This window comes from Ailuropoda melanoleuca, chromosome 7, assembly GCF_002007445.2.
Source record: "Ailuropoda melanoleuca isolate Jingjing chromosome 7, ASM200744v2, whole genome shotgun sequence".
Classification (NCBI taxonomy): Eukaryota; Metazoa; Chordata; class Mammalia; order Carnivora; family Ursidae; genus Ailuropoda; species Ailuropoda melanoleuca.
Window position 1 is genome coordinate 49,906,035 of NC_048224.1, and position 11,833 is coordinate 49,917,867.

The 11,833-nt window shown below is 50.0% G+C and overlaps 1 protein-coding gene and 1 long non-coding RNA gene across 3 annotated transcripts in view; one reads left to right on the forward strand and one right to left on the reverse strand.

Annotated features, from left to right (window-relative positions):
* Positions 1 to 200: 200 nt before the first annotated feature.
* The window catches only part of LHX2 (LIM homeobox 2), a 30,816-nt gene continuing 19,183 nt past the window's right edge, over positions 201 to 11,833 (forward strand). The window contains exon 1 of the mRNA XM_034664486.1: positions 201 to 1,529. Within this exon, the coding sequence (XP_034520377.1) occupies positions 1,434 to 1,529 (96 nt within the window). The 5' untranslated portion in view covers positions 201 to 1,433. The remainder of the gene's footprint in view (positions 1,530 to 11,833) is intronic.
* Positions 3,262 to 11,827, reverse strand: LOC117803024. 2 transcript variants are annotated; one of them, XR_004626575.1, is made up of 2 exons: positions 9,036 to 11,827; positions 3,262 to 8,059 (listed from the first exon to the last, which is right to left on the reverse strand). It is a non-coding gene; the product is annotated as an uncharacterized LOC117803024 (long non-coding RNA). The 2 variants fall into 2 exon arrangements; XR_004626574.1 differs by having other exon boundaries at positions 8,536 to 11,827.

Genomic DNA, 11,833 nt, shown 5'->3' on the forward strand with positions numbered 1-11,833 from the left:
GCCGCTCCCCCCTAGCCCGACGCTCCCGCCCCCCGCCCCCCGGCCCCGGCTCGGGGCCGCCCGCAGAGCCGGCCACACCCGCTGCGGAGGACTCGGAAAGGTAAGGAGGCGCTGAGACTCGCCCGAGGGGCCTGGGGGCTGCGCGGGGGGCGCGCGCGCAGGGGCCAGCCGGGCATCCGCGGACTCGGACCGGGAACCGCCGCTGCCACCGAGCCGGGGACGCGAGAGAGCGCCGCCGGGGCCGGGAGGGTTTTGGGCGAGTTAGCATTGCCTAGGGAGGACCTGGTGGGAAGTGGGTGAGGTAGTTATCCGTCTGTCGGTCCTGGGACCAGGGGTCTTGCTCTCAGGGACGGAGATCTCTGTCCTTGTCGTTCATCTTTTAAGGAATTCCTTTCCTCTCTCGCCTTCATCTCTGAGTCTCCCAGAAATTTATGGGACCATTTTCCTGTGTCTCTTTTGAGAACTCAACTCTCTGCCTCTCCGGCAGAAAGAGCCTCTTCTCATCTCTTGCCCCAATTAAGCGTATTCTTTCCCTGGTCCAATTTAGAAGGATTTTCTTCCTCTTTCTCCCTCCCCAGTGTAGAAGGAAGTTCTCTCTTCTCACAATTTACAACCATCGTCTGTCTCACTCTCCCATTTTGGAGGCTAGACCCCCTTCTCTGTCATCTCTTTACCCCCACTTAATTCTGAGTGTGCAGACTCAATTTGAGGTTCCAAGGAGGGAGTGGACCTTGTGTTTTTCCTGGTGCAGTGGCCATTTATGGAGACTCATCACCCAAAGCAGGGTACCAGCAATCCATCTTAGCCTCCAGGCAAAGGGCAGCTTTCCAGGTGGATGGGGCATTTGTTTCCAGGAGCAAGGAGGGAAGTCTTTACCCCGGAACAAAGAATTGAGGGCAAGGAGACTGTCCCAGCCCCTTCGAAGGCTGAAGAATCCCAGCTTTTGGGCTGAGGGGCCACATTGAGCCTCCCTCCCCCATCCCTTTAACTTTAAAATAGTTTAATGAACACAGAGAGAGAAATCATTTTTTTTTTTCTGCGTGGTGAGCAGTCTACAAAGAGAATGGGGAAAGGAGAGAGAGAGCTTTAACTCTGATCCCCGCAATTAGTTCCCTGGGATTGGGAAGGGGGGGCAACCGGGGAGCCTCAGTTCTTCAGATACAAAAGCATTTAGATCGCTTTAGACCGGTTAATCCTGAGTCTGGCTCGGGTCTCTTTTGTTTCCCAACTCCATTGTGGGTTTTGTGCAGTTTCTCTCTGTTCGCGTGATTGACTAGCCAATGGATGGTAATTATCCAAATGTCCCCTCTGTCCTTTGACTGACTTCTCCGTATTATGGGCAACCGTCATGCATTCTGTCATTCCATATCATATTACACGTATTATCATATGAAGTCTCCCCCCCCCATATAAAGGAGGGAGCCTCAGCCCAGATGCTGCTGCTTTTAGAAGGAAGGGCCCCGAGAAATTGGTCCTGGGCACTGTTCGGAATACAGAGCAGGGGACTCCCGAAATGGGAGGTTCTGCAGGTAATCTGTTCCACTGGTTGGGGGGCAGGTGAGGGTGATCTGTGGAGTTTGGTGTTAGAATGACTGTGCTGGGGGCTTGGAGCAGGCTTGCTAGCTGGTATTCCTTGACTGGACCCTTGGAGCAGTTTGGACAGATCTGGCATACCTTATGGAGAAACTTGAACCAGGCTTCTGACTCCTGAATATCAGAAAAGTCTGCAGAACCAGGTCTTTCTGGGGGTACTGGTACTTAGTGGCACATGCTCAGGACCTCAGCCCTTTGAGATCCCAAAATACACCTTCTCTACTTGTGGCCCTTCGCAGGACATACCCTTTGGACTTTTGTCCCTGTTTGCTGCCAAGCAGACTGAGGACAGAGGAGCCAGCCATGTCTATTTCAAACCCTGACAAGCTGATGCTGAAACTTTGAGAAGGGGCAAGCTTTTCCAATGAGGCTTTTGCACAGATAAACTTAGTGCCCCTTGGTGCAATTGTGCGTGCCATCACTTAAGAGGGAGGCAGGATTTATAACAAGGAGGCTTTGCAGACGGAGACTCTGGGGTCCTCTGAATCTGTGGGCAGGACTAACCTTTCTTCTGCTAAAATGGGAAAAAAGTGTTTTATTATTGCAATGGATATGAAGTGCTGCCCAGATGTACAGCCTTGCAGTTAATTACCTTGTTCTTCATCAAATATATGAGCAATAAATTCTCCAGAAGGGAGGGGTGTGTGTGTTTGTGTGTATGAGTAAATAGATGAATGGATAGATAAATGCAGAAGAGAGAGAAGCTCACACTCTTTTCAAGAGCACAGAAAAAGGCAGGCTATTTTATGGGAAGCTTGATACATTGCTGCAAGATGCTTTGAATTTTTTGATGATCAAATATATATGATCAAGCTGTGCATGTTAGGGTGTGAGGTGCCCTGACGGTCAATGGCTATTGATCAGACTGTTAAGTATTTCTGCTCAGTTTTATAAATATAGATGGATCCCAGATGATTTAAAGAATTGGATAGTTAAGAAACTGGCATTCTACGTTTCTTTGGAGAAGGAGAAATAGGTAGTCAGTTACAAAAAACACAAACCGTTGTTTATTCTCCCCTCCCCAATACCTTGGAAAATGTGAACTTCATTTGGAAGTGTGTTCACAAATAAGGTAAAAATATTCCAAGTGCTTTCTTTGGGGTCTGCCCAAAACAGTCACTTTATTTGAGCCTTATTCACAGACTGGGAGTTTACTTCCCTCTCTGTCTCTGTCTCTGTCTCTCTGTCTCTGTCTCTGTCACACACACACACACACACACACACACACACACACACAGAGGCAGCCACAATTTTGCCCCAGACTGACGTGCTACTAAAGAGATGGGGAGAATGTCATTTCTGGGAGTGGAGTTTCAGGTCCTTAAAACCTTTCTGGTTAGGAACTGGGTGAACTGACCACAAGGCCTTTCCCAATTAACTAATTTGTCACTAATCTAAAGATCTATTTAGAAAGGTGTGGAGGGAGTGTGTGTGTGTGGGGGGGGGAATGGAGATTTAAAGATGACCTCTAATTGGTCTGGAAAAATTCAGTCGACACCTAGAAAACCTCTTTTTCTTTCATTCTTTCCCTCCCCTCCTTCTCCTCCTCTCCTACTGTTTTTCACATCTCTTTCTCTCATTTTGCCTCCTAGAAATTAAAAGTGGACTTTGGAAGAAAAGGGTAATAAGAAATAGTTGGGAAAGGGGAGGAGAGGGAGTAGACTTTAATTTTTTTTTTTTTATTGAGTTGCTTGGCAATCTTATTTGTAATCATCCAATTAGCTATTTTATAGAAGGATCATGTTCAAGAAAATCAGCCTTCACCCAGATCAGTGAAACTTAAGCATACAATTTATAGTTATGTTTTGGTTTCACATCTTAAAAAGACAGAGTGTAGATGTTAGATTTTTCTATCTGCAGAAAAATCTTTTCTAGTTAAGAGCCCCTCAGTGGGGGAGCTCAGGCATTCCTATTGATAAATTCCCTCTAAAATAGAACTGAAATTGGCATCCCTCAAAAAAAGTTGATCCACCAAGAAATGGATGAATCAGTCCTGATTGGGTGGACATGCCCTTTCACCTCATTGTGTCTGACCTATCACTTAATTAATCTCTCCCAGATGCAGAGCTGTTGACAATGCCAAAGATAAGCAGTATTTTGAACAAAGCAGAAAGCTTTTTAAAGAACAAGACCCAGTGAGGTTTGAGGCTCTTAAAAATGTGTAAATCATCAGCATTTAGATGGAGAGTTTCTTATAACATAGCTGGAGCCAAGGTGGTCCTTTCTTTGCTGGAAACTTTCTGTGCTTTTCTTTAACCACTGATACCTACCTACATTCATTTTCTGCCTCTCCTTTCTCTGATGGTCCCCTTCCTTCTGCCACTCCCTCTCTCTGGATTCAGACCATCTATCCATGGCTAGTTTACTGAAAATTGTCTTCTGCTTCCCAGCCTTGTCTCTGGCTCTTCGGATCCTTTTTATAGCATTAGGACAATTGAGGTGGTCAGCTTCGAAGGCTTTGGGTGACAAAATATTGACTGCATTTCCTAGTACCTTATGAAGGAAGACATTTGTACTGGAGGCACCTTGGTGACTTACAGGGAATAGTTCATTAATTAAAAGACTTGCTAATTGCTACTTGAATTACTGTACAGAGAGAATGAAATGAGTTTGTAAAAGATGACAATTTGGGGAATAAATGTGTGAGCGTTTTTTTGGGGGGGGTGGGGAGGGGTTGCTTAAAACATTTTTATAAACAGGTCCTAGAAAATGTGTCGCTTTTACTCATGCCTCTATCGTCAACTATTCAATTGAGCTTCAATTAATGATAATATATGGTCCAGGATCCTTAGCTGGGTTGACTGATGGAAGAGCTTTGTTGAATTTGGTGCAGGTGGCACTGTTTAATAAGCACAGGAAAGAGTGAATAATGTAGTGCTTGCAAAGAGAAGTAAATGCAAAATAGATTGCTCTAATTATGGCAGCCCCCAGAAATGGAGATGCAAGCTGAAATGGCCAACTAGCTGGGAAATTCCAAATAGAGCTGATTGTCCCCTGCCTTTTTTACTTTCGAGGACTGACACGGGTAGTGTAAAAAGTAAATTTGGGTGAGCTCATCTAACTCAACGCAAGCATAAATTCAAAACCTGGGTCTGGTGACCTATCAATGTTTATCTTAACTGTCTAGAATTCTTTACCAGATAGTATAATTCAGCTCTAAAACGGGGCCGGGGCCATCTGAACACTTCTTGTGAGAGATCGGCACAAGCTCATTACTACCAGTCTTCGTGCTTTATTGCAAAGTGTCAGGAGATTTTGTTTTTGTTTTTGTTTTGTTTTGTTTTGTTTGAATTTCTTTATGCCTGAGAAAATGAGTCTATTGGAAATCAAAGTGTGAATACTTAAGCAAACAGAATTTCCCATATACCTGCAAGGGCCCATAATGATTTTCATTCATGCAAAGATAATCTATGGGACATTAGTTATTTTAATTAATGGAAGAAGAAAAATGGGGGGGACATGAGGGGCTGGACTTCAGCTGAAACATATGTGGGAAATGCCTGTTCCTCACCTAAAGAGACAATGCCAGTTTCCCAAAAAGCAAGAGATTTGCTAATGGGGCCAATGGAAAGTTGGGCTAGGGTAGGGGAAGGGTCCTGCTGGAAGTGGCCAGGATGAGCATTTTCCCTTCCCTGCAACCTCACAGTTCCCCTCAGAAATGTGTCATGTCCTACATCATATCAAAGGAGAGGAACCTTCTTACTTCCAAGAAAGGTGCATTTTGTGCTAGGAGCCTAGTATGTTCTGTGATGGTAAAGTAGTGCCAGTGGCTGGAAAACCAAAATCAGCATTCTTTAGCCTGAATTAAGGAAAGGCTGGGGGCTGAATATGTGTGAGTTTCTTCATGAACTGGGCTGAGAAATATACCCGCTCTGCTAGATATGGGGTGATCTATACAGCAATGCCTACAGAGAGTGTGTAGAGACTCTCATCCTATGACTGGGGACTCAAGGACAAGCCAAGTCCAGCATCTTTAGCCCAAACCGCCCCCCCTTTTTGTTCTGTGGAAATGTTTACCAAACCCATCCGCAGTATGGTCAGCGCTGGCTGGGCACTCGTGTGGATTAGTGTGTGTGAAGTTCATAAAAGGTTCATGAGGAAACCTTTGCTTAGAAAGAGTTGAGGGGTGTCCTGCTGTCAGAGAAGGGTGGCAGGGATGCCTCTAAATACAGAAAGATTGTGGTAGGAAATATTTCCAGTCTCCAGAGCATGTAGACCCAGGACTTGTCAGCTAGTCAAGAGTTCAGCTGCTTCCTCCCCCATCCCCCCTTTTTTCACACAAAATCATCTTGATTTTCCTTTCAGCAAAATGTGGTTTCCCTGTGTGAAGAAATTTATCGCTGTTATTTGTGCTTCAACCTAAAAGGCAGCGAGATTAGCAAAATGGCCCTTGTAGGACCGGGTAGTATTCTGGGTTAGATTAAAAAAAAATTACCCTCAAGGAATGGCTGTAGTTATACTGGCTGGAAAAAAAAATTGACCATCTTGTTGCAATATTTACTGTGTCTGTATGTGTGTGTGTGCGCGCGCGCGCGCGTGCACGTGTGTGCACGCGCGCATGTGCCGGCACACACGCCCGTGCTTCCAAGACAATTTACATCTTTGCATGGAAATTAGTAGGTGGGGGAGATACAATCAGCTATTGTGTATTTTGTTACAATTGTTCTTTAAGAATAGTCTGATATGACAGATTTGCATTCTTGACAATGTGATTTAAGCAGGACCCAGATACAAACTTTCCCCGCCCAAATCACTAATGGTAAATCCTTTTGCTGAGGTGAACAATCTCTGACCTAGTATTCATATTTCTTTTACCGATTCGCTGTAATAAAATTGAACATTTTGTCACCACTTTGAGAAACACTGCCAAACACCTTAAAACACATGTCACATGCCAGCAGCCCCTCATTTCCCTCCTCCGGGAGTTTCTACATCTGGAATCATAATCACAGATAAAAACCTTGACAAAATTGCATCTGAGCATATTCCTCTCCGCAGCCCTTACTTCCTCATAACATTTAATACAATATTAATACCTGCCTACCGAAATGCAGGAGGGAGGAAAAGGGCTGCCAACCTCCACGGTTCCTGATGCATCATGTTCAAACCTGAAATTCACACTTCGTGTTTCATTTTAAGTTCTGTGCATTTAACAGGGCCCTAGAGAGAGGGCCCTGGTTAGTTCCCCAACCAGCTCCGCTGACGCCCAGGGAGGCGGTTTCGGAATTGTTCAGATCGCTGCAGGGAGAAGGGGAGGAGGAATTGGGCTTTGCTCTGCCTGAGACGGGCATTTATCTATTCACAGCCATAGGCTTCTTCTTGGAAATAGCTAAGGCCCCACTAATTTTTATTATCGATAGTGGCGACCGCCAGATTTTCTGTAAGGTGTGACCAAGGCAATGAGCTGATTTCATAAAGAGGTAGCCATGCCTGAGCTGATTTGCTGCTGACTGACAGCCTCTCACATCAATATAAAACACTCCCCCTGTTTGCTGAAGGAGGCCCACAGGCCTGGGAAAGGGGGGGGATCCTTGTTGAAGATACGGGGGCTTTTCTGCCATCCCTGCCGCTTGGCCTCACCCCATTTTTAATTGAAGATGTCTACAACCCCACATTCCTGCGCAGTAGCAAGGAATCACCATTCCTTTGCCATACCAACAAGAGGCAGAGGTTAGAGAGAAGGGAAAAGTGCAGGAAGCCTACCCCACTGGGGGGCTCCCGGGGGCCAGTGTGAGATCCTCGAAGTGGACTTTCAGATGTTGGTGGCTTTGTTCAGTCCCTGCCATTCTCTCACCAGAATTAGGGTCAAGACACACTGTAGCAATCCCAGGAAGCCCAACCAGCAATGCTCTCTCTCCTTTTAAAATTTAAACCTTCAGCTTTCTGGAAGGAGTGGCCAGCACTTCTAGTAGCAGTCTCACTGTGGAGGGACACACACACACACACACACACACACACACACACGCACGCATACACACTTCCCTAAGCAGGACCCACTTTGGGGAGCAAGGAATATAATGCTTCGTGGTGCTACTGGAAGAACAGGGCGACGTTACACTTTACACAGGCAACGGAGGCAGGCAACTGGCCCTGTGACTGCAACCAGCAGCTTTGAGAACGCAGTCCTTTCTGCTTCAAGGCAGAGAAGAAATTGTTTTTGCCTCTTTTTTTATTTGCAGTTATTATCCGAAAGTCTTCCCCCTACCCCAATCCCCAACATCATCCTCAGAGTTTCAGGTCATCCAGTGGCAGTGCCCAAAGCGGGGGCCCTAGGTGGCCGGTCCGGGGCCAAAGAGGGCGGCTCCCTCTGCGCGGAATCCTTCCCTAGTGACTCCCAAATCCGGCGTTTTCTCTGCCCGCCTTTCCCTCGGGGGAGACTCCGAGAGGCTGCAAAAATCTGGGCGCCCGCTCGCTCGCTTGTCAAGAAGCAAACTGTCTTCACATTCTCCAAGAGCAACATCCCTGCCTAGGAAGAGGAAGGAAGAGGCAAAATAAATAAAACCAGTTAATGTTGTAGTTAACTTGCAAATCAAGTAAATCTGTTGGTGCCGTATTTGAGAAATAAACCATCAGAGCGTCACAGCAAACACACACTTCTGAACGTCTTCATTTTGATTTAATGGTATATCAGCGTCAACTATCGCTTCCTCTGCTGGTACACACGGCCTGATGCCGCGGGAGGAGGGTGCCCATGTTTATCACCGAGTGAGATGACTAATTACACCTTGTCAATCACCGGCTATGAAGACATAAAACCAGCGCGCACAATGAAGTAGTTGCCTGCAGCGTCAATTAGTTGGCGATTCCGAGGTTATTGCGTGGCCCTGCTTTGGCCGCCTCTAATAACGGGACAGAGCGCCGGGAACGGCGCACTGATCAATCACCCTCCTTCCGCGGCTCCCCGGCTCCCGCCCCCTCGTCCCCCGCCCCACCCGGCCTCACTTTCTCGGGGCCGCATGTGCTTCCTCCCTCCGCGGCCCAGGCTCCGTGGCGCCGGCAGCCCCGGGAGCCCCGGGAAGTTTGCGCGCGGCAGCTCCGCAGCCGGCAGCCGGGAGCCCCGCAGCCTTCGGGGAGCGCCGGGGCTGGTGGCCCCTTTGTTGGAAGAGGCGTGGAGGGAGCGCTTTTGTTCTGAGTTAGTCACGGTGGCCGGCTGGAGGCTGCTACCTCATTATGCGCCGGGTCTGCTTGTCTGCGAGGAAGCAGATGGTGGGGAGGTAGGCAGCGGCGAGAGTAGCCAGACCTGAATTCCGTTCACCTGTCACCTCCCACAAAAGGCAGGTTCTAGGGACTTCGGGATTCTTTTTCCCTATCTGGGGGAGGGGCGTCGAGGGGCCGCCGTTTCCGACCGCTCGGAATATTACTTTTACCTGCGGGTGTCTGCTCCCCCAACCCCCTGCCTTCCTCTCGGCTGAGGCTTCTCGCACCGTGTAAATGTCACTCACGTGTCAGGATGTGTGTTTACAGCCTGTTCCTTTCCTTGTTTAGTCTTCGCGGACAGGGCTCAGCGGTTGTGCGACGTCCCCCCGCCTGTGGGGAAGATTAGCAAAGTTACCCGCCTCCAAGCCCAGGGCCTGGGCACCCAGATCCCGCCCCGCGGCGGGAGACGCCTTGGAGCGCCTTGTAGACCCGGGCGCGTCCCAGCCTGACACCGAGGGCTACACAGGCGGGCGCACCCGGCGGGAATGGTGCCTGCCAGGGAATTTGGGGTCGGTCAGCGATGGGCGTGGACTGCAGGTCAGAGTGGCGACGAAATCGTGCACTTACAAATGTGGGGGGAGTGAAGAGCCGCAGGGTGTGTTTCCGTGTTTCTTGAGAAGTCCGTGGCACGAGTTGCCGTGGGATCCTCCTCCCCCACCCGCCCCCCACCTCCTAAAGCAGGCCCTGGAGTTCCCAAAAACGTACTGTATCCATCTAGCCTAGGCGCGGAGCTGCACCAAGGACAAATTCTCCAGCGTTGTTACAATTTTTTTTCTATCCTTTGGGCGACCTCCAGATGAACCCCGGTGACTCCCAGATTAGATTTTCATTCCTTACTTTCTTTGAAAGAAAGTGCCCCAGATGCGTCAGTAAAACACGCCTGTGTATACGTGTAGGCGTCTGCGAGCCTGGGCGCGGGCCGTGTGCAGGCGCCAAAGCACACGTCTGTGTGAACACACGCGCACGCGCGCGTCTTTGGGTTGATGGTCCTTCCCTCGCGTGCCTGTGCAGCGTGTACTTATAACTTCAAGAGTTTTTCAAATACGCAAAACATGGCCTCGGAGACGCGCACGCAGGGATTTAGGTAGTATTGTCTGAACATGCAATTGTACGTACAACATGCAATTTACCCCTTTACAAATGCATCCTCCTGCCTGGCACGGGACACTTATTCCTGATGTGCCTGTGTAGATTCTAGTCCTACACTCCTGCTGGCCGTGTTTTTGCCAACAGGGATGAACATGTGCGTTTGCACACATGAACACGAATGCATGTGCTTGGGCATTACAAACATACATATGTTTGTGTTTGAAAGTTATGCACAGTATGTAGAAGGTATTATTTGGTGCCGCCTCAACTCTGCCCTGTAAGATAACCTGCACAGATCCTGGCTAGCCCCTTGCCTCCTTTTGGCAAGCCAGTCACTTCAGACTGACCCACCTCCAAAGCAAACCCAGGAAATGGGACTCTGTTCCTGACTTGGCTCAATCAGTTTTTCTCCACAGTCACTTTTTATTTCCTAAATCCAGCTTCGCCACACACCTAGGTATCATGCTTGTGTCCCCAAGAGACTCTAGGTTAAGCCTGAAGTCTGGGGGCTGGGGTGGCAGTTGGGATTTACCCACAGGCCAGGTTGTTGATCCTTGGAGAAGTGGTGCAGCCAGGCGGCAGGGGGGACGTCTGTCAACAGCTGGGTCTGTGGCATGATGCAAACAGCAGAGGACGGGCCTGTGGTCTTTAAGGACCTCGTAATGCTCAATGTATGTCGGAGTAGGAAAGTTTAAATAGGAGGAGATGGAGAGGGAAAAGAGGGAGTGATGAAAGAATTCGGTTGCTGCCTACTATGTTCCAGGTACTTTAACGTCCATGATCGCTTTTGTTCATTACATGTGTGGAGGGGCCCTTCTCGTCCCTCGGTGAAAAGATCAAAAACAGTCTAAAGGGAGTTCAGTCACTTGCCTGAGGTTACACTGCATGTAAATGGCAGAACTGGGATTCGAACCTCTTCTTTCCTAGTGCCTAAAGCCATGCTCACATCCACTCCTCCGGGCTGTAGAGGGACCAAGAACAGCAAGAAGGAGCTGCACCCTCCCATAAAGTGGGCCCTAGGTTGCTTGGAGCGTGTCTATGCTGGTTGGCCCTCCTCCCCGCCCCCCCTCCCCTGCCCCGAGTCTTCAGCTCCCGCCGGCTCTAGCCTCTCAGGCTCAGCCGGGTCCTCAGGAGGCCTAGGCGGCCGCCCGCAACCCACAGAGCGGAGCCTGGGCCGAAGGCCGAGCTCCGCGGGAAGCAGTTGAAGGCTCTCGCAGCTCTGCCCCAGGCCTGCCTTCCCAGGCCTCCCCAGCCTGTGCCCGAGGCGGCAGCTCTGGGCCGAGGGGAAACTGGAGTGAAAGCTCCTCAAGCATCCTCTGGCTGCGCCTTCTTAGGATGGAGACGGCGGGGAGAGAGGGTTTAATTTTCCATCCCAAAGAAATCGCAGGAAACTGTTCGTAGCTTAAAAACTCCAAACCCCGCGCTCTTCCTCCTCCTTCCTTTCCTCCCGCCCCCTCCCTCCAGCCTTGCCCACCAGCTCCCACCATCTCGTCGCTCTTCTCCTCCTCCTGCTTCTCCCCTCCCTCTCGGGTCTCCCGCCTTCCCGGAGCACGCGCTGCCAGGGACCGGGGTGCTGGGCGGCCAATGGCGCGGCGGCAGGACGTGATGTAAGGCGCGGCTGTAGAAAAGGCGCGGACGCTTGGCTGGCGCGGACTGCAGAGCCGGGGCTGGGCTCGGCGCGCTCTTGGAGAGCATTGCGCGCCGCTGGGCCCGCGGCCGGCGGCTCCTCCTCCCACTCTGCTCCTCCTCCTTTTTCTCCTCCTCCTCCACCTCCTCCTCCTCCTCCTCCTCCTCTTCCTCCTCCTCCTCCTCAATTCTCTCGGTGTCTCGGCTCGGCTCGCTGGCTTCGGAGAAACCCGTACTACAGTCGCCGACCCAGCGCCCAAGCGGGTCGCCTAGGGCTGGGGGCGCACCCCAGGGAGGCGAGAGGTCCAGGCAGCTGGGCCGCCGCGGG